A 20,954-nucleotide genomic window follows, 5' to 3' on the forward strand; every position below is an offset into this window, starting at 1 on the left:
TGCAGCTCCGGTGGGGTTTCGAGCGGCAGGCGCAGCCGTGCTCCCTGGGGCCAGGCGTGAGAACGCCCCCTCCACCACTTCTCTTACTTGGGCCTGCGTGGCAGGCGACCCTGCCCGCTCAGTCCCCCCAGACTTGAGGTTCCAACCATGCAGAAGCTCAGCGTGGTGCAGTTAAACGGTACCTACAGGTTGCCACAGGAGAGCGAAGTGCCCAGGGCTCACCCCAAGCACAAAGACCACATCCTAGCTCTTTCAAACCCCAAAAGACGTGTTTTTTTTTTTTTTTAACATTTTTTTAAATTGCAAAGGAATCAGAAATACATTCTCATTAAAAAGCAAAAGGGCCATCCTGGCTGACACGGTGAAACCCCGTCTCTACTAAAAAATACAAAAAACTAGCCGGGCGAGGTGGCGGGCGCCTGTAGTCCCAGCTACTTGGGAGGCTGAGGCAGGAGAATGGCGTGAACCCGGGAGGCGGAGCTTGCAGTGAGCTGAGATCCGGCCACTGCACTCCAGCCTGGGTGGCAGAGCGAGACTCCGTCTAAAAAAAAAAAAAAAAAAAAAAAAAAAGCAAAAGGGGCCGGCCGCGGTGGCTCACGCCTATAATCCCAGCACTTTGGGAGGCCTAGGCAGGTGGATTACTTGAGGTCAGGAGTTCAAGACCGGCCTGGCCAACATGATGAAATCCCGTCTCTACTAAAAATGCAAAAAATTAGTCGGCTGCAGTGGCGCGAGCCTGTAGGCCCAACTACTCAGGAGGCTGAGGCAGGAGAATCGCTGGAACCCGGGTGGCGAATGTTGCGGTGAGCCGAGATCGCGCCACTGCACTCCGGCCTGGGTGACAGAGCGCAACTTCGTCTCAAAAAAAAGGCGTTTAAAAAAAAAAAAGGCGTTTTACGGTCAGGCAAACCCTGCCTCTGCCCAACCCAGTGCCCGCCCCGCCGCCACGCCCTCCTGCGCCGGTCGCCGCTGACCCGGGGCTCCACCCACGTGCGGTCCCGGGGGTCCCGCCTGCCGTCCATCCACCGCGCGGTCGCAGTCAGAGCCCGGCTCGGGGCGGACGCGCATGAACGCAGGTGAGAGGCGGCGACTGAACGGCGGGCGGCGGCGTGTCCCACGGGCCGGGCACTCGGGCGCGCTTCGGCATCCGGTCTGTGTTTCCTGGTCCTCCGGGGCGCTTGCCCCGGTGCTTCCTTTTGCTGTCGGCCTCACTTCCAATCGAAGGTCAGGGCGTCAGGCCTCGACCCCAGGGGCGACCCTTCCACGTGGGAAAGGTGGGCGGGAGCCTCCAGCAGAGACCGCCCTTGCCGGCCCCGCGTGGGAAGCGCCGGGATCGCGAGGAAACGCGACACGTGCACCGCGACGGCCCGGGCACGGAGCCGCAGGGAGCTGGCACCTGACGCGCCTGCGCCCACCCGACTTGGTGGCGCGTCACCTCCCCCGGGATCGCCCACCCAAGTGCCAACTCACGTGGCCCCGCCCTAGCGACCGTTGCTAAGGGGCGTGGCTCAGCCCCTCAGAACCCGAGCCTCCTGCGGCTTATAAATATTTGCGTATTCAAATGAGGACCCGCCCACGTTGCCATGGGGCCCAGGCCGCAACCCCGCAGCCGGAAGAACAGCCTGGAGTAGGAGACAGCGCCTGGCGGCGGAGGGCGCCCAGGGCCGAGCTGCCAGGGCCGGACACCTGGGCTGAGCCCTCAGGTGAGAGCCGAGCGCACCCTTGGGGTGGGAGCCACAGGCCTCGCCGTATGCCTGGTGGCAGGAGGGAGCCTGCGCCGAGGCGAGGGCGCGGGGACTAAGCAGCACAGCCAACGGGGACCCAGTGAAGGCCCCGCACGTCAGATCTGGTCCCCTGGGGACCCTTGCCTCCACCACCCCCTGGCCCTGCACTGAAGGGGCTCCCTGTCAGGAGGCAGGAGGGGCCGCAAGCCTTGCCCCTGAGGGAGATGCAGAGGCAAGGACCCAGGGTGCTTGGAGTTCCAGGATGGGGCTCAGCAGGGGAGCGGGCTCTGCCCTCCCAGCGTCCATGGTGAAGGGGCAAGGGCTGCAGGGGACCAGAGGTGATGAGCTACCCACCAGGGAATGGCACTAGCTGGGGTGTGGAGACAGAATTCCTCCAGTTTCCAATTTGGGGAGCATGGGGGCTCGCAGAGGGGACACAGGGTAGGAGCAGGACTGCGAAGTGTGCGGATGGGTTCAGGCCTGGGCGAGAACACCAGGAGCAGTGTCTGAGGTGGGAGTCCAGTGGGGGCTTGGGACTCCACAGCCTCCAACCCCTGGTCCTTGCACCCCTAGGCCTTGGGGCTCAGACCAGCCTGATACTCCGGCTCTTGGGCACAGAGGAGACAAGGGTGGCTGACTCAGCCCTTAGTGCCACCCATAGATGTCCTGGGGCTGCGCATGACCCGGCCAGCTCACGCACTCCATGAGGCTCAAGACTGGCAGGCCTGGGATGGAGGTGGCCAGAGTCTTTGGGGGAACGCAGTGGTGGGGTCCTGCTGTGAGGCCTGGGGCCTTCCACTATCTGGAGAAAGGCAGGCAGTGGGGGAGATTCTGGCTGGAAACTCCATGAGACTCTATTTTGAGCTTATCTTCTTTGATTCTTGGTGCATAGTCACCTTCCAGACCAGGCCACTGAGGCACCCGGAGCCTGAGCCGCGGCCCTGCTCCAACACTCCCGCCCACCACCTCTGTCAACGGCCGGCCAACTCGCCTGGCGCAGGGGCAGCTGTAGACAGGATGGAGAGGATACATCTTCAATGTCCATATGTGGTCAACAGATGAAAGCCACGGCCAGAAAGTTCTAAGTGGCTACATGTGCATCTGCCTGTTCACGGATTCCTTCCACAAATATTTGAGCGTCGTCTCCTGCGGCTGTGGATAGCAGAGGAGCACCCAGGCCACGTGCAGGCCACGTGCAGCCCACAGCGCTGGGGCGAGGCAGGCCCTCAACCGAACACATAGTAAGACACACAGGGCTCCAAAGAGAATTTGTCTCATCAGGAAGATAAATCTGGGAAGGCTGGGTGGGGAGAGGCTGGGTGAGGAGTGCTGTCAAGGAGTCAGTCCAGGTCCAGATGGAACAGAGGAAGGTGGTCAGGGAGGAGGATGCTGGATGCTCCAAGCACATTTCTCACTGCACCCCTGGAGCTTGTGATTCCAGGGTCTGCGGCCGAGGCAGATGTCTGCTTTTTTTTTTTTTTTTTTTTTTTTTGAGACAGAGTCTCACTCTGTCGCCCAGGCTGGAGTGCAGTGGCCGGATCTCGGCTCACGGCAAGCTCTGCCTCCTGGGTTCACGCCATTCTCCTGCCTCAGCCTCCCAAGTAGCTGGGACTACAGGCGCCTGTCACCACGCCCCGCTAATTTTTTGTATTTTTAGTACAGTCGGGGTTTCACCGTGTTAGCCAGGATGGTCTCCATCTCCTGACCTCGTGATCTGCCCACCTCAGCTTCCCAGAGTGCTGGGATTACAGGCGTGAGCCACTGCGCCCTGCCAGACGTCTGCATCTTTAAGGGGCAACACTAGGTAAGCCTGGTGCAGGTGGTCGATGGATACAGTGGGCTTAGAAAGAACGGGGTACAGGAGAGGGACACACTGGGCCAACACCCTCAGAGGCCTGGAGAGGGGCTCAGGAAGAACGGGGTGCAAGAGAGGACCCCTGTGGAGAAGGAGGGAAGTGGGATTTGGAATAGCAGCAGGCATCGTGTTGGGGAACCCAGAGATACCCTAGCATCGGTCACACAGCTGACTCTGTCTTCCTCCTCGCCAGCTGGCCCCGTGGATGGTCAGGTCCTGGGCTGACCTGCTCACCTCTGGGTGCTGTGACCTCAGCCCGGCCCATTCCAGGTTCCCCTGGGCACAGTAACCTGGCCAGGAAGCCACCCTGACTCTTGCAGGTACTGCCTGAGGGCACATGCCGCCTCCTTGCCTGGATGTTTGACCCACAGCAGAAGAAAGCAGCTGCCTGCAGGAGAAGGGGTTTGGCTGGCACAGGGGTGGGGTAGGGGAAGGCCTGGGACCTGATCCTGGACCCCAGGCTCAGAGACCATCAGGTGGAGAAGGACCCATAGCCCACAGATTGAGGCAGCCCCGGGAGCCCCATAGCCACAGGCAGCTGGCCTGGCACCATCAGGCTCACAGCCCTCATGGTCCTCAGGTGGGGAGGCCTGGAGCCAGCACTCCCTGCATGGACCCTGAGGATGGGCAGAAACATAGGGAGGGCGTCCTACGGAGCAGAGGGGGTCGAGCCAAGGCTCGGGGAGGGGAACGTGAGGCCCTCCAGGCTGAAACTAAGCAGACTAGGGCTCCATGAGGCCCAGCCAAGCTAGGAGCCTTCTCTGGGCTCAGGGTGGGGGTGGGTGCCAAGGGCTTGCTGTGTGTGTTGGTGGGGGCAGGGGGTTGAGGGCTGTGTCAGGGTCTCAGCCAGGCTACAGAGGAGGAGGAGCAACAGCTTGGAGCTTTGCGCTCTGCCTCTGTCAGCAGGTTACATGTGAATGGACCCAGGCTGGGACAGATCCCGTGGGCCTCGGCCGAGCACCTCCAGCTTCCGGGTGCGGGAGCTGAGCTGGCAAGGCCTGCACAACCCCTGCCCACAGAGCAAGGGCCCTGGCAGCCAGAGGGACAGCCTTGGAGAGCAGCTGGTGGAAGAGTACCTGTCCCCTGCCCGACTGGTGAGTGTGGGTGCTGGGGGCTGTGGCCACAGAGGCCTGCGTGGTGTGACATCCCAGGGCTCTTTTCTGCTGGTGATCCAGCCTGCCCTCTGTCCCCCTCTTGCTGGTCTTGCCTGCTGATGGTTGGCCTCAGCCTGGCCCCTGCAGCTGGGTCCACTCCGCCCACTCTGCCTTTGGGACCCCTACCAGACCCCAAAACACCAGCAACACCAGGTGCTCGGTGACACAGATGTCCCCAGGCATTTGGGCCAGAACCCACAAGTAGGGGCTGAGCGTCCATTATCCTCCAACCAAAGAGGGGGTTGGTCCTTCACTCAAGCAGGAGACCAGACGGCTCAAAGCTCAGGGCAGGGCCAGGCGTGGTCCGGGCTCTGGGTGCCGGATGTGGTGTGTCTGCCCTGGGAGTCTCTTTGGAGATGGGCAGCCCCCAAGGCAGGTCCTTCTCTGGCAGTGGCCCTCCAGCCAAGTGCAGCCCAAGCTCTGCTCATGTCACGTCCATTTCCATCCCACCACCCAGACCAGGGCCAACATGGCCAAGGCAGGGAAAGGTCGGTGCCCACTCCAGCGGGAACCCCAGAGTCCTGCAGCCAGAAGCAAGGATGAAACTAAAGTGGGGAGAGCCAGGATCAGCACTGAGTCCCGGTTGGTTTCTACAGCAGGCCCTGGCCCGGGTGGATGACCTTCGGCTGGTGAGGGCGCTGGAGATGTGTGTGGACACCCGTGAGGGCAGCCTGGGGAACTTTGGTGAGCCTCATCCCACCCCACCATGGCCACAGCCATGGCCAGGCCTCTCCGTAAACAACGCACATTTCCTGGTTATGACAAAGCTGTCCTCACCTCTCGGGCCGCCTATTGACTTCCTTAGGGTTGATCTCTGACCTGAGGTCTGTGTCAGGTACAGGCAGAGGGCAATGCACTTAGGACCCCGCACACCACGCCAGTACCCCCAGCACACTCAGTACCCCACACACCCATGCCAGTACCCCAGCACGCTCAGTACCCCACACACCCATGCCAGTACCCCAGCACGCTCAGTACCCCACACACCCATGCCAGTACCCCAGCACGCTCAGTACTCCACACACCCATGCAGTACCCCTAGCATGCTGAGTACCCCACACACCCATGCCAGTACCCCAGCATGCTCAGTACTCCACACACCCACGCAGTACCCCCAGCATGCTCAGTACCCCACACACCCATGCCAGTACCCCCAGCATGCTCAGTACCCCACACACCCATGCCAGTACCCCAGCATGCTCAGTACTCCAGACACCCACACCAGTACCCCCAGCACGCTCAGTACTCCACACACCCACACCAGTACCCCCAGCATGCTCAGTACTCCACATACCCATGCCGGTACCCCCAGCACTCTCAGTACTGCACACACCCACGCCAGTACCCCCAGCATGCTCAGTACTCCACATACCCACACCAGTACCCCCAGCATACACTCCACACACCCATGCCAGCATCACAGAGGAGCAGAGGACAAAATGGTGCCGAGTGCCACATGGCGTCTCCTGAAACTCATCTTGAAATAATCTCAGCCAGGCACAGGGGCCACGCCTGTGATCCCAGCACTGTGGGAGGCCAAGGCAGACGGATCACTTGAGCCCAGGAGTTTGAGATCAGCCTGGGCAACATAGCAAGACCCCTGTCTCTAAAAATAAAAAATTAGACAGGCATGGTGGCACCTGTAGTCACAGCTACTCAGAAGGCGGGGAGGTCAAGCTGCAGCGAGCTGAGATTGCACCGCTGCACTCCAGACTGGGCGACAGAGCAAGACCCTGTCGCAAAAAAAAAAAGAAAAAGAAAACCACTCCCTCCCCACCGCCGCCAGGTTCCTTCTCCTTCGCCGTGTTCACGGTGCTGCTCGCCCCTGCTTGCTCCCGTGTGTGCACAGCACATCAGGCCGCTGTTCTTTTTCCTGAACTAGTTGAGAGTTGCACATGCAGCGCCCCTTTATCTACTGACACTCCAGTGTGTGTTTCCTGAGAGGAAGGACGTTCTCTCAAATGCAGTACAATGGCCAAAGTCAGGAATTACACCTGTATGTGAATCTCAGCCGTGCTGACGACCACGTCCAAACGTCACCAGCTGTCCCAACAGGCTGGAGGGCAGCGGCGCGATCTCAGTCCCAACAGGCTGGAGGGCAGCGGCGCGATCTCAGACCCAACAGGCTGGAGGGCAGCGGCGCGATCTCAGCTCCCTGCAACCTCTGCCTCCCAGGTTCCGTTTTCCTACCTCAGCCTCCCGAGTAGCTGGAATTACAGGTGTGCACCACCACGCCCAGCTAATTTGTGTATTTTTAGTAGAGACAGGGTTTCACCACGTTGGCCAAGATGGTCTCAAACTCCTGACCTCAAGTGATCCACCCAACTCAGCCTCCCAAAGTGCTGGGATTACAGGGATGGGCCACCGCGCCTGGCCTGTTTTTCTGGGTTTTTTTGTTGTTGTTTTTTTTTGAGACGGAGTCTCACTCTGTCGCCCAGGCTGGGGTGCAGTGGCCGGATCTCAGCTCACTGCAAGCTCCGCCTCCCAGGTTTACGCCGTTCTCCTGCCTCAGCCTCCCAAGTAGCTGGGACTCCAGGCGCCCGCCAGCTCGCCCGGCTAGTTTTTTTGTATTTTTAGTAGAGACGGGGTTTCACCGTGTTAGCCAGGATGGTCTCGATCTCCTGACCTCGTGATCTGCCCATCTTGGCCTCCCAAAGTGCTGGGATTACAGGCTTGAGCCACTGCGCCCGGCCTTTTTTGTTTTTTTTTTAAGACAGAGTCTCGCTCTTGTTGCCCAGGCTGGAGGGCAGTGGCACGATCTTGGCTCACTGCAACCTCCACCTCTTGGATTCAAGCAATTCTCCTGCCTCAGCCTCTTGAGTAGCTGGGATTACAGGCATGAGCCACCACGCCTGGGTAATTTTTGTATTTTTAGTAGAGATGAGGTTTCACCATGTTGGCCAGGCTGGTTTTGAACTCCTGACCTCGTGATCCACCCACCTCGGCCTCCCAAAGTGCTGGGATTCCAGGCATGAGCCACCGCGCCCGGCCCCACGGTGACCTTTAGAGCAGGGAAGGGTCTTCCCACCCAGGATCACTGGTTGTCTGCATTTCTCCAACCGACTGAGGTGAAACAGGCCCATCTCCGTTGGTCTTGTTTTCTGTTTTGCAATGGCCTGTGAGGTCCCTGACCACTGTGTGTGGCCACCCCGCGGCCATCTGCACTCACTCGAGCCCTGCCCACGGGCACAGTCTTAAAGCGCCTGTGCCCACACACTCTGCACCCCTTCTTTTATTTTATTTTTTTTTTTTTGAGATGGAGTCTCACTCTGTCACCCAGGCTGGAGTGCAGTGGTGCAATCTCAGCTCACTGCAGGCTCTGCCTCCTGGGTTCACGCCATTCTCCTGCCTCAGCCTCCCGAGTACCTGGGACTACAGGCGCCCGCCACCACGCCCGGCTGATTTTTTGTATTTTTAGTAGAAACGGGGTTTCACCGTGTTAGCCAGGATAGTCTCAATCTCCTGACCTCGTGATCCGCCTGCCTTGGCCTCCCAAAGTGCTGGGATTACAGGCGTGAGCCACCGTGCCTGGCCACTCTGCACCCCTTCTCACGATGCAGGGATTCTGTCTGCCTCACAGGGGCATGCCCCATCCTACAAAAGACTCCGAACGCAGAGCCTTTTCCTGGGGTGGGGACGTGTCATGGTCTGGTCCTGTGCTGTGTGTGCGGCTGTGCATGATGGTCCGAGATGCCAGGGGAGGGGTGTGGAGGCAGCTCGGGGGTGGGGCCCAGACATTGAGTCAAGGGAGCACCACCCAGCCACGCCAGCCTGGCCCCAGTTTTCTGAGCCAACTCTTGGAGCCCAGTGGCCTCGTGCAGTCCAGGGACAATGGTCTGAGCTTCCCTGCTGTGTGGACACCCCTCCATGCTGTGCTGCGTTCAGGCTGTCTACAGATGGGGGCTGCAGAGCTATGAAGCTTTGGGGGCTCAGGGCCGCTGGGCCAGACCCTCTACCAGGCCCCATAGAATCAGCAGAGCCCTTTGGTGGCCAGAGGAGCCTGCAGCCCTGGAGCAGCTCCTGGGTGCCACACAACCCCTCCTGTGGTGTGGGGAACGGCTTGTGAGGCTGGCCCACTAGCAACGAGGGGCCGGGGGGCTGATGCCTCGGGGTGAAGGAGGGTGCAGACGTGGGCAGGGGTGAGGGGCCCAGCCAACCTCCTCCTCCTGCGGCCCTACAGGAGTGCACCTGCCCATCCTGGACCAGTTGAAGCTGAACGGCAGCCACCTGGGCTCCCTCAGGTGAGCGCCTGGGTGGGGTGGGCTGGGGCCCTGCCATGAGGGTGTTCCATGGGGCAGGCCCTGCAGGGATGGCGGGAGAACTTGGTGGGAGTAGACGGACTTGGGCTGGGACAAGGGACCCAGGGGTCTAGAGAACTCCATCCTGCTGACTGCCTGACTGTGAGTGACCCTGTGGAGGGTGGATGGGCAGTTGGGGGGAGCCTGGGACATTCAGGCAGGTGTGAGGGGGTCTCTGAGACGGTCTTTGTTGAAAGGACGAGGTCCTGGGCCAGCCTGACTTCCAGGGGTCCTGCCTATGCCCTGCAGCCTCTGGCTCAGCCCAGATGCACCCCCTTTGCCACGTGACCCCTGCACATGGATCTCTTGTGTCTACAATGGGTGGGAGCCCCCTGCGGCAGGTATCACCTCACTCAGAGCTGGGGCCAGGGTCAGGGCAGTCATGCCAGGTCGTGTGGCAAACTCCCCGAAGGTGCCCCTGACCTGGGCCCAGAGCCCCCACTGTGAGGTGTCCCTGGTGAACACCCAAAGCCAACCAAGGACTGGGGGCCAGGCCCCCGCACCGCTCATTGCAGCCCAGGACTTTGGCTGCACCATGCGGCCACCAGCTTGGGGTCTGGGCAAGAACAGCAACCACCAGCCAGAACCTGCGCATAGAACCCAGACCAGATGGCAGCCGCCGGGAGAAGCTCCAGCCAGAACCTGTGCACAGAACCCGGATCGGCCCCCAAGAGAAGTACCGGAAGCTCCATGCCCCGCAGCAACTCACAGCATTCGGAGCTGAAGACCTCGGCAGCTCTCATGTCATTGGAAGGGAAAGAACGAGGCTGAAGGAACATCCAACTTTATTCTGGGGGTTTGGGCAAAGTGGGTTTTGTGAAAATGCTGCTGGTTTTATGTAGCCTGTTCCCAGCAGCATAAGGCAGGGGAATTCCAGGGAGAATTCTAGAACATTCTCCAGCTGTGTGAACTGGGCTCCAAGGGCCACATCTCGTTATTTCCAGATGAGAAACAAATATCAAAATGGGCTGGGCGTGGTGTCTCACGCCTGTAATCCAGAACTTTGGGAGGCTGAGGTGGGCAGATCACCTGAGGTCAGTAGTTCGAGACCAGCCTGGCCAACATGGAGAAATCCCATCTCTACTAAAATACAAAATTAGCTGTGCATGGTGGCGCATGCCTGTAATCCCAGCTACTCAGGAGGCTGAGGCAGGAGAATCGCTTGAACCCGGGAGGCAGATGCTGCAGTGAGCCAAGATCGCGCCACTGCACTCCAGCCTGGGTGACAGAGTGAGACTCTATCTAAAAAAAAAAAAAATTCAAAGGAACTTGTCAGAAATGAAACACTGAAAGGAAAAACAAACTGAATCGTTGGCACTGAAACATATCCTAATAAAGTTACCGGCTTGAAGACAAAGATAAAAATTTCGAGCAGCCAGGAAAAGAGATCAAGTTGTCTTTTTTTCTTTGAGACAGGGTCTCACTCTGTCGCCCAGGCTGGAGTGCAGTGGTGTGACCATGGCTTACGACAGCCTCGACCTCCTGGGCTCAAGTGCTCCTCCCACCTCAGCCTCCTGAAGTGCCGGAATTACAGGCATGAACCACTGTGCCCAGCCTCAAGTTTTTTGTTTTTTTCCAAGACGGAGTCTCGCTCTGTTGCCCAGGCTGGAGTGCAGTGGCATGATCTCGGCTCACTGCAAGCTCCACCTCCCGGGTTCAAGCGATTCTCCTGCCTCAGCCTCCCGAGTGGCTGCGACTACGGGCACCTGCCACCAGACCTGGCTAATGTTTTTGTATTTTTAGTAGAGACGGGTTTCACTGTGTTAACCAGGCTGGTCTCGATCTCCTGACCTCATGATCCACCCGCCTCAGCCTCCCGAAGTGCTGGGACTACAGGCGTGAGCCACCGCACCCAGGCTCAAGTGGTTTTTTTAAGGTCAGAAAAAGCAAAGTGCTCCTCAGCTGTCACCACAGTGGACACCGGAACAAAAGCTTTCGCAGTCTCCTGGGAAGCGGTGTGAACTGAGAATCCGACACCCAGCCTAATGGCTGCATAAGCGCACAGCCAGCAGACGTCTGTGAGTGAGTCAGAGATCAAGGGGTTTCCATTAGCTGCCCTTGAAGAAATCGCTAGACACAAATCCCAGCCAATTAAGAGCTGAGTGGAAAAGCCGTTGAAGGCAGTAGGCTGAGGACAGACACTGACTCCGCAGCGCCGAAGGACGGACCACCGGGAATGCACCTGGGGGGGCCACAGAAGGAAGCTGAAAACGCAATGGGCGGAATGAAGCCCAGGTGAGACGCAGCCTACGGGTGCTGTGAGCTGGAGAGAAAGATTTCCGAAGAAGTCACCCAACCCTGGAGGAATCTGTGACTGCTCGGGGAAAGCCTGAGAGCTCAGGTGGCCCTTTCCTAAGGAGAGGTGTGGAGACGGCATGACGGCGTTGAAGGGACGGCCTCCTAGCCGAGAGGGGCAGGTGCAGGGTCCCTGGGGACAGTGCATGGTGTAGTCAGTGTGGCTACAGTGGGGACAGGGCGGGCCTGGCAGGAAGCAACGTGTCCCTGCACACGTCAAGCCGCCCTGACCCACCGCCACCTCCAGCAGCTGGTCCCCACCAAACCTGCCAGTTCAGCACGGGGTCAGCCATCAGTGTCCAGGGGCTCAGGCTCCCAGGCAGCATTCCAGACCCTTACTCCGAATTCGAGTGCCCCAAACGCTATTGAGGGAACAATTAGAGAAGTGTGATGCCTGCAGCCTGCCATAGAAGAAGCTGAGCCACCCGCCGTGAGAGCAGCTTCCCAGGCCCGGTTCCGGGGCTTGGAGAAAGTGGGGGACATTGTACCCACACCAGAGCCAGGAGGCCAAGGCAGAGAGCCCCTTCCTCAGCCTAGAGGCCACCACAGGCGGTCACACCTGCGCCTACCCCTGGAGGCAGCCAAAGGCAGGTGGTGGCTGGGCAGAGGGCTAGGCACCGTGTCACCCACCAAACCCTGCCTTCTGCAGGGACCTGGGCACGTCTCTGGGCCACCTGCGGGTGCTGTGGCTGGCTCGCTGTGGCCTCACTGACCTGGATGGCATTGCCTCTTTGCCAGCACTTAAGGTGAGTCTGGGCACCCTGGGCTGGGGAGGGCTGGGCTGGGCCCTGGCTCAGAGCCCCGCGCTGTCCAGGAACTCTACGCCTCCTACAACAACATCTCGGACCTGAGCCCACTGTGCCTGCTGGAGCAATTGGAGGTGCTGGACCTGGAGGGCAACAGCGTGGAGGACCTGGGGCAGGTACGCTACTTGCAGCTGTGCCCACGCCTGACCACGCTTACCCTGGAGGGCAACCTGGTGTGCCTACAGCCGGCCCCCGGCCCCACCAACAAGGTGCGTGTCCCGGGCACCCGACCGGCATGTGCATGGCCAGGGGAGGCTCCCTGTGGCTCCAGCCCCGGGGCCTCCGCTCTGGCCAGGGACTTCTGTGCCCACCCACACTCTGTGGCCTGCTCACCCTGAGTTCATCTCCTCTGTCACCGGAAGTCTGACGGCTTCCAGGACATCCTCCTGGGCCAGCTCTGCCAGATCCCATAGGGTCACCTGCCCACACGCGATGTTCCTTAACCCACGCATGCACTGTGAGGTCCACACATAAGCCACGTGGAAACACAAAGAATCACGTGTACACGGCTGTGCACACACGCCTGTGTACGCCCTGTCCAGAGCCACCTCCAGCCCCACAGGCCTCACAGACCACCCTGTGCAGTATCTCGGAGCTGTGTATGCCCTGCTCAGAGCTGGCACACCTGTGCATGCAGGCCCCGGGGTAGCTAACCCAGCACAGGCCACGTTTGCCCTGAGCTCACAGTGCTAGCCTCATTAGCTGCTGCTTGGTGCTGCCACATGCTGGGGTCAATATCTACCAGTGCCCAGTGGCTGCTGCTCCGTGGGCCAGAGCCCTGAGCTGAGGGCAGCTCCATGGGCCAGAGGGCATCCCTGGACGCGGCCTTGGGTCTGGAGAGTGGGGTCCTGTATCCTGAGCGGGTGAGAGCCCAGTCCCTGAAGTCCCTGGGGTCTGACAGTGACCCAAGCCCACCTCAGCAGGGTAGGGCAGCATCACCACCTCGGGGCCCCTGCCCTGCCCCATGGTGGGTCTGGGAAAGGGAGCCAGAGAAAGAGCCGGCCTGAGGAACCACTGGACCCAGACCTGTGCTCCCTCGCCCTCCCCCTGCAGGTGCCCAGGGGCTACAACTACAGGGCAGAGGTGAGGAAGCTCATCCCCCAGCTGCAGGTCCTGGACGAAGTGCCGGCTGCACACACAGGCCCACCGGCCCCCCCGAGGCTGAGCCAAGACTGGCTTTCGGTGAAGGAGGCCATCAAGAAGGGCAATGGCCTCCCCTGGCTGGGTACGACAGCTGCGCCCGGAGGACCCGCTGCTGAGCCCCAGCTCCCCCCAGGAGGAGGCCCCCACCCCAGGCCTCTCAGAGACGGACAGCCACATCTCATGTCCTTCCCCAGCCTTGACCCCTGGTCCCCAGAGCTAGGCACACCCCGGCCCAGGCCAGGACACTGTCTCTGAGCAGCCCGCAGAGGGAGAGAAGGGTCTGAAGATGAGGGCCTCTCTAGAAGGCTGCGGCGTCAGAGACCAGCCTCAGGCCATGCAGCGTGGGAATCGGGCCCCCTGGTCTGTGGACAGAGTCTGGGGGGCGCTCCCGGGCTGACCAGCTGGCCTGAGCCTTGGTGACCTCTGCTTCTGAACCTCGGGCAGACTGTCCCCATGGAGCCCCCATCCGGAGACTCGACCCCGAGCTGTACCTGCCTGAGACGCAGCCCCGGGCCTCCAGGCCCTGGCCCTTCTCCCTGCTGGTCCATGGGGGCCCCCTGCCTGAAGGCCTGCTTTCTGAGGACCTGGCCCCAGAAGATAACACCAGCAGCCTCACCCATGGTAACTACTTGCCCCACAGCTGACCCTGCAGCCCCTCGGCCCCGAACCAGGCCCAGCCGTGCTGTCTCTTGCAGGTGCTGGCCAAGTCCTGTGTGGGAACCCCACCAAGGGCCTGCGGGAGCGTAGGCACCAGTGCCAGGTATACCCCACAGGAACCAGCCCCCCAGGGGAACCAGTGTCCAGGGTTCTGGCCCTGACAGTGCCCCGCCCTGCTGCCATTCCAGGGCCAGAATCCCCAGACCAGTCCCTTTTCCTCCCCAGGCCAGGGAGCCCGCGGAGCAGCTGCCCCAGCACAGGCCAGGAGATCTGGCCGCCAGCACTTCCTCCCCAGAGCCTGACCCTGCAGACAGCTCTGACTTCCTGGCCTTGGCTGGGCTTAGGGCCTGGAGGGAACTTGGCGTGCGGTGGGTGTCCCCCCAGCTCTACCACTGTGTGTGTCCTGTCCCATGGGGGACCAGGGCTGGGGTGATCTACCTTGGCTGAGTCATCACTGGGCCCAAGGCTCATGGATCATCCCTGAGCCTCACATGTACTTGGGATCAACTCCAAGAAGGGACAAGGCTGGAGCTCCTCCTCCTCTCCCCACCCTAGCCCCCTCCCCTATAGGCACCCGGAGTCCCAACAGGAAGGGGCTGTAGCCCCCTGGGGCCCACGGAGGGTCCCTGAAGAGCAAGTGCACCAGGCAGAACCCAAGACTCCCCCCAGCCCCCCGAGCCTGGCCTCAGGTACTGAGCCTGCCCGCCTGCTCCCCAGTGCCTGGGAGTGACCCAACACCCCACCTCTGCAGGGGGCCCTTACCCCAGATTGGACATGTCAGCCTGGCCCTACTTCCTCAGCCGGGCTCGGATAGGGACTGTGACAGGGGGGCCCCCTTCTGGGGGTGGGGGGCTCATGACTGTGGGAGTCCCAACCCAAGTTCTCCCTCTCCCAAGCCATGGTCCAAGCCCTGTGACCTTGTGGGACACCCGGGCTGGACGAAAGAGGGGTTCCACAAAAGGGGATATGAACAGAGTCCAGAGGGGACTGGACAGAAAGAAGGAGCCACCCCAGGGTGCCATGGCCAGGGGCAGTTTTCCGGGGCACAGGCATGTGCCCACCAGAAGACCAAGGCAGGGAGGGTGCTGCTGCTTCACCCCAAAGATGGCACGTGTACTCGGGGACACAGAATTAAGCCATGCAGTGCCCTTTCCGAAGGACACCAGCTTCAGTGTGACCACAGCTGCAAGGCAGAGAGGACCCTCCCTCAGCGGGCAGGCAGGCTGGGCGGGCAGCACTGTGAGCAGGGGCGACCCCACAGTGGGCAGCTGACCCTCCTCTGTGCAGGAACCTGGTCAAGGGGGCTGGGATGGGCAGGGAACAGAGCAGGCCAAGCCTCTGCCCTTCCATATGGTGGTGGGTGTCTGTGGAGGGGCAGAGGGGTCAATAGCTGGTTACTTAGTGGCCAGGAGCTGCAGGGGTGGAAGGAGGGCAGGCAGGGCAGTCAGGAGGAAGGGGAGCTGCAGTGGCCTCGAGGAAGGGTCAGGACAAAGGCATGCTAGGGCTCCAGTGGAGGCGGGTGCTGGGGGACCAGAGGCCTGGGAACTGGCCCGAGGCAGTCAGCCAGTGAGCAGACTCTCAGGGTCAGGACACAGATGACCCAGGGTCAGAGCCAGGCCTTGTGGTCTCCTTGTCAGGGACAGGACACAGATGACCCAGGGTCAGAGCCAGGCCTTGCAGCCTCCTTGTCTGTCCCAGAGGTGGGCCCGCCCAAGCGAGTCAGGGGTCACAGGGCTGGGAACACAGAAAGTGGGGTACAGGGGTGCTGCCGCCTGTGGACCCCCAGCCTGGACCACTGCCTCGGGGCTGCAGGGCCATGGGTGGGCTGTGGCCTCCCCACCGGGTGACTCCCTTCCCTGACAGCCTTTCTGATGTGCTGTCACTCTGCTTGCTTTCTAGAGCCCTCCAGGACCTCGAGCCAGCACCTGGTGCCTTCCCCTCCCAAGCACCCAAGGCCACGAGATTCTGGCAGCAGCTCCCCACGGTGGTCGACAGACCTGCAGTCCAGGGGGCGTCGACTCCGAGCCCTGGGCAGCTGGGGGCCTGGCCTGGATGATGGGGTAGCTGCGGTGCCTGTCCTGAGAGCCCTGGAGGTGGCCTCGGGCCTGAGCCCTCGAGCCCAGGGACATCCTGGCCCAAAGCCAGCACCAGATGCAGCAGCCAGACCTCCCAGGGCAGCTGAACTCTCTCACCCCAGCCCCGTCCCCACTTAGTGTAGCCCCCACTGCCAAGCTCGCCTGTGCTGGGGCCACGACCTGCCCACATATGTGGTCACGGAGCACAGACCATCTGGGCGGGTGTGTTGGGGGGTGGAAGGAGTGCCTGGCCCTGGGGAGGACCCTCTTGGTGGAGGGGAGTGGGGGACTGGAACCCGCCAGGAAGGCAGCAGAGGCTGGAACCGTTTAGGCCCACAACTGGGTTTGGCCTGGGGAGGGAGGGTCCTGCTCCCCAGCCCTTCCTTAGGGCCAGGCTTTCCCTCGGGCACGGAGGTGGGGGGACTGGTCACCGGCAGGCCTGTCAGAGGCCTCTCCTGCTACAGTTGGGCGTGGCCGAGGGGCAGGGGCTGGAGCTGCGAGTCCAGTCCGCCACCCCCTTGCTGGCCCCAGGGTAAGAGCCACCTCCTAGGCCGCTGTGGCCCAGGGTTCCAGCTGCTCGCCCCGAGGCCGCCGGGGGTGCGGCCCAGGCCTCCCCTCTCCTGGGATCTGTAGGACTCCCGCGCCGCGATAGGGCGGCCCGTTCCCTCCTCTTGGCGCAGAACGCCCCGAACCCAAGCGCAACATTTTCAACTCTCAGGTGTACAGAAATGCGGTTTACTTTGTAGGCCACGTTGGTTCAATAAATGATGCTGCGGACACAGCCCGCCCAGCCCCCGAGCCCGCCCGCGCCCTCCCTCGCGGTCCCGGCCCGCTCCTCCGCTCCTAGGCGCCGCGGCAGGTGTCCGCGGTGACCGGCAGGCAGCTGAGGAAGCGGAAGCCGAATCTGCTCTCCGCCGTGCTCTGCACCGACAGGGCCACCAGGGGGCAGCTCCGGTCCACGCTCTTCCGGCACACCTGCGGGGCGCGGGGGCTGAGAGGCGCGCGGGGCGGGGCGGGGCGGGGACGGGAGGGGAGGGGAGGGGAGGGGAGCTGACGGGAGGGGGAGAGGCGGGGAGGGGAGAAAAGAAGAGGGGAGGGGAGGGACGGGAGGGGGAAGGGCAGGGAGGGGAGAAAAGGAGAGGGGAGGAGAGCGGAGGGGAGGGGACGAGGGGGAGGGACAGGGGAGGGGGCGCACCCGCACGCGCGCTCTCACCCGAACTTGGTGCTCCTTCCGGAGCCGACAGTTCTCCAGCCCCAGCCCGGCCTCTGCGGGAGGCGACGGCAGGGTGGGGTCACCCGGGATGGTGGGCAGGTGCTGCGGCACGGGGATCTCGGGGTTCTCGGGCCGCGTGGGCCCCTCCCGCGCGTGGAAGAGTTTCCCCGAGCTCATTGGGGGCAGCAGGCCCCGCGTCCTGGTGGGGGGAGGGTCGTGAGGGTGGCGGCCGGCCCGGGAGAGGCGGCCCTAGAGGGCTCCGTGCCTGGGGCTGAGCAGGGGCCGCGGGGCGTCCTGGAGGACTAGGGGGTGGCCGGGGCGAGGCCTGGGGAAGTTGGGGGCCGTCCTAGCGCGGGGATTCGAGGCACCGTTTCTCTGGGGCGGGGCCTGGGGAGGGAGGCCAGATCCCGGGGACCCGCGGTCCCCACCTTGGTCTCCGGCGACTGACCCGGGGCTCCCGCACCCGGCCTTTGCGCAGGGGTCGAGGTGGGCGCTGCGGCTTGCACGTGTCAGCGCCGGGCCCGACTTCAGGGAGCGGGAAGCGGTCGATGGACAAGTCGGTGCCGTCGTCGAAGACCCTCGGGGCCGGAGTCTCGCGGCGTGGGATCTGGTGCTCACTGAGGACCTGCGGGGCGCGTCGGTCACCCCCACACCCCAGCCCCGGCCGCCCCCCCGGGGGCCCGCACAGACCTCGCCCTTGGGGCTCAGGAGCAGCGTCGCGCAGCCGCGGCTGGAGAGGAGGGGGACGGGCTCCCGGCCCGAGGACGCGCGCGGCGGCTTCTTGGCGCTGCGGGTCCCCTCGCCCCAGACCTGGAAGGGCGCGGAGCGGCGGGTGAGGGGCGGCCGGGCTGGGCCGTCGGGGCCGGGCTCCCGGGCCGGGGCGCACCGTGATGTGGTGCCGCGGGGCCAGCAGCGTGCCCGGCGGGAAGCGGTACAGGCGCTCCGGCAAGCCGCGCACCACCTGCTTCAGCACCATGCCGCTCAGGTCGGCCGTGCTCTCCTGCGACGGGTTGAAGATGCGGACGAACTTCTCCCGGCAGCTCACGGCCACGATCTTCAGGCCTGTCGGGCTGGGACGAGAGGGCGCTGTGAGGAGATGCGGCCGGTCCAGCCGCACAGCTGCGCGCCCCGCCGGGAAACCAGCTCCAGCCCGGCGCGGGAGGCCTGGGTCAGTCCCCCTTACCTCTGCAGGTGTTCCGGGCTCCAATGGTCAGGGTCTGTGCAGGGTTGGGGCGCCAGGAGTGGCCCGCCGTGCCTGGGTGAGTGGATTTTCTGCAGATCTAGAGAGAGCAGCGCTTTTGGGGAGGGGACCCTGGAATGGAGTGCCTCACAGGGAAGTTCCCTGTGAGGCCAGAACAGGCCTGCAGCACCTGGGGGCGCGGGGAGCAGGGCCAGGGTCAGATGGGGCAGGAAAGGTGGTTGGACCTTGGGGGCTGGAGGACCTCCTTTAGGGCTCTGGGTGATATCACAGCTCTGAGGGGGCAAAGGATGGCTGAAGGGTACCGGGGGAGACCTGCCCCACTGCACCTTCCAGGTCCCTGCTGGAGCTCCTGGCCTGCACCAGCGCCTGCTTGGAGGAAGCGCGGTGGTCCCGGGGTGGGTGCCCTACCACCTGCACGAGGGAAGGCAGGCCCGGCCGGCAGCTGCTGGAGTCGGAGTCAACGCCCCCTGAGCTGCTGGTGTTCAGACAGGGCAGGCAGCCCCACTCCACGGTCTTGTGATGCCGCTCAGAGTGCTTTCCAGAGGACTCTGAGCTCCCTGTGTCCAGCTGTGGCCAGGGCCGGGGCTGCCTGTGGACCACACTCTGCTCGATGGCCAGTCCAGCTCCAGACCCCAGCCCTGCCCCCATCCAGCCCCACAAGACAGTGCAGCAGGGAGCCCCTCTTGCCTCCCAGGACCCAGGCCCAGATCATGGCAGGACAGTGACGGTCCCTCAACCCTAACGCATCCTACAGGTCAGAGAACTGAGCACTGGAAGGTTGAAGGGACTTATCCAGGGACACTAAGGGGTCCTTTAGTGTTCTGGGTCTTCACCTGCCAAGGTGAGCCCTCCCTTCTGGCCCCTGGGGAGTCCCTGCTCTGTGCAGTTACTTTTGCTTTGAGTTGGGCTCCAGGCTGATGAAGAGGTTGGGGTACCGGTGGGCAATGCTGTTCCAGTCCACGTCCTCCAGCCGAAAGCCCTGGCCAGGAAGCAACAGGCACGTGGTCCTCCCCTCCCGCAGGGCTCCAGGTCCCAGACCACACACGTGGGAGGCCCAGCTCACCTCCCCAGTGGGGGCCTGAATGTTTTCAGAGAGGTCACTTGGGTCCATCAGAGTCTCTGCCGTCACCACCTGCAAGAGGGGACCAGAGGCCAGTGGGCAGGGGCTGGGGTGAAGGGTACCCCTCCCCTACAGCACCTCTTCTCTTTGACCTCACCTGTGCTTTGAGGCCTCCTGATTCCTCCCTGCTGGAGCCCAGAGTTCCAGAGGCAGCCTGAGCAGGGCAGGCTTCCAGGCAGGCCAGGGCACCCCAGCAGAGGCACCCGATGAAAGGGGGAGGGCTGGGGAGGGCAGCCTGGGGCAGGAGGGCTTGGGGGACGGGCTCACCTCCACACTGCCAGTCTGGGATCGTAGCATGCGGCCCACCCACGAGGAGCGGGCCAGCTGCAGGAGGCAGGACTTCTGCAAGTTCTGTAGCTCGGCCTCCACCTCCTGCAGCGTGCGGGTGGTCTGCAACAGCCGCTCCTCCAGGTGCTCCTTCTCCTGCTCCGGGAGGGCCCGTGGGTGGTGGTGGGGGGGTCTTCTGCAGAAGGCCCCCAGGCCAGCCGCAGCCTGGCTCCCCAACACCAGGACCCTGCCCACTCCCTGTGCCCCCCGCCTCACCCACTGGGCTCGCTCTTTCTGTTCCTTCAACTCCAGGGTCAGCTTCTGGACCTGGTTCTGCAGGAACTTCTCCTGACTGTGGGAGCTCCTGGAGGAGGGGCGACCTCAGCAGCCCTCACCCCGCTCAGGCAGGGGGTTCCTAATGTCAGGTCAGGGGCTCCACTGCCACCTCGGCCCCAAGGGCACACAGTACAGCCCCACTGGGGCCGGCCAGCCTCTGGCTGGTCTGGGCAGGGGTCTAGCACCCATCCACATGTGCAGGGTTAGGGTTGAGGCTATAGCGTGTTAACTTAGGATCAGGGTGGAGGGTCAGCGTGGGTGAGGATGAGGGTAAGGATCTGACTCAGTGGTTGGGATTGGGGTCAGACAGAAACCAGGAGTCTGGGCGAGGACAGGGCAGGGTTGGGTTGGTTGGGGACTGTGCTGCAGACCTCTTGGGTGAAATCCCTGCCACTTCCTCCAGGATGTGGCAGAGCCGGGTGTCCTTGCCATTCTGGACGGCCCACCGCAAGGCCTGGATCTCCAGTTCTCGCTGCTTCCACAGCAGCCGCAGTGTGCGAGGGTCCAGGGACTCAAGAGCCAACCTGCAGCAGCAGCAACAGCAGCCCCTGCTGCTTACTCAGGCTGGGCCCCTGGCCACCTGGCCCAGGAGGCTCACCACTCCTCCCTCCCCTCCTTACTGCAGGTCAGCAGAGCAGGCCGCCCGTGTGGGGTGGGGCGTGGTGTCTGGCAGGCATGTGGGGGTCTCGGGGGCTGCAGGTGCGCCTGCTGGAGGTCCCAGGTGACCACTGACAGACTCTCGCTCTGTGGGGGACAGGAGAGCCTCTTCCTCGGCTTCTTCAACCCCCTGGCCAGACTTGGGGGCCATTC

At 62.7% G+C, this 20,954-nt stretch overlaps 2 protein-coding genes and 1 long non-coding RNA gene across 32 annotated transcripts; 2 read left to right on the plus strand and 1 right to left on the minus strand.

Moving 5' to 3' along the window:
* The first annotated feature begins 1,619 nt into the window (after window positions 1-1,619).
* On the plus strand, window positions 1,620-16,788 carry LRRC56 (leucine rich repeat containing 56). 27 transcript variants are annotated; one of them, XM_077961569.1, is made up of 15 exons: window positions 1,620-1,703; window positions 2,617-2,965; window positions 3,382-3,528; window positions 3,773-3,899; window positions 4,483-4,673; window positions 5,330-5,417; window positions 8,914-8,974; window positions 11,976-12,072; window positions 12,141-12,341; window positions 13,186-13,357; window positions 13,720-13,896; window positions 13,971-14,035; window positions 14,158-14,300; window positions 14,488-14,621; window positions 15,832-16,788. In XM_077961569.1, the coding sequence occupies exons 5-15, from the start codon at window positions 4,497-4,499 to the stop codon at window positions 16,143-16,145; spliced, it is 1,629 nt and encodes a 542-aa protein (XP_077817695.1). In that variant the 5' UTR covers window positions 1,620-1,703; window positions 2,617-2,965; window positions 3,382-3,528; window positions 3,773-3,899; window positions 4,483-4,496; the 3' UTR covers window positions 16,146-16,788. The 27 variants fall into 27 exon arrangements, with proteins under 27 accessions (XP_077817695.1, XP_077817706.1, XP_077817697.1 ...); XM_077961580.1 differs by having other exon boundaries at window positions 12,141-12,248; XM_077961571.1 differs by having other exon boundaries at window positions 4,486-4,673.
* Window positions 16,727-20,953, minus strand: LMNTD2 (lamin tail domain containing 2). Of its 4 annotated transcripts, none has more exons than XM_028832959.2 (13): window positions 20,765-20,953; window positions 20,516-20,692; window positions 20,085-20,172; window positions 19,809-19,964; window positions 19,485-19,553; window positions 19,312-19,400; window positions 18,748-19,010; window positions 18,404-18,500; window positions 18,107-18,290; window positions 17,911-18,030; window positions 17,649-17,845; window positions 17,221-17,419; window positions 16,727-16,982 (listed from the first exon to the last, which is right to left on the minus strand). In XM_028832959.2, exons 1-13 carry the CDS (start codon window positions 20,950-20,952, stop codon window positions 16,851-16,853), a joined length of 1,959 nt encoding a protein of 652 aa, XP_028688792.1. In that variant the 5' UTR covers window position 20,953; the 3' UTR covers window positions 16,727-16,850. The 4 variants fall into 4 exon arrangements, with proteins under 4 accessions (XP_028688792.1, XP_014968708.1, XP_077817693.1 ...); XM_015113222.3 differs by having other exon boundaries at window positions 20,516-20,668; window positions 20,765-20,952; XM_077961567.1 differs by having other exon boundaries at window positions 19,809-20,172.
* LOC144334030 (uncharacterized) lies at window positions 19,284-20,684 on the plus strand. Its single transcript, XR_013403374.1, has 3 exons — window positions 19,284-19,418; window positions 20,121-20,233; window positions 20,548-20,684. It is a non-coding gene; the product is annotated as an uncharacterized LOC144334030 (long non-coding RNA).
* Window position 20,954: the final 1 nt, after the last annotated feature.

Source organism: Macaca mulatta, chromosome 14, assembly GCF_049350105.2.
Source record: "Macaca mulatta isolate MMU2019108-1 chromosome 14, T2T-MMU8v2.0, whole genome shotgun sequence".
NCBI classification, from domain to species: domain Eukaryota; kingdom Metazoa; phylum Chordata; class Mammalia; order Primates; family Cercopithecidae; genus Macaca; species Macaca mulatta.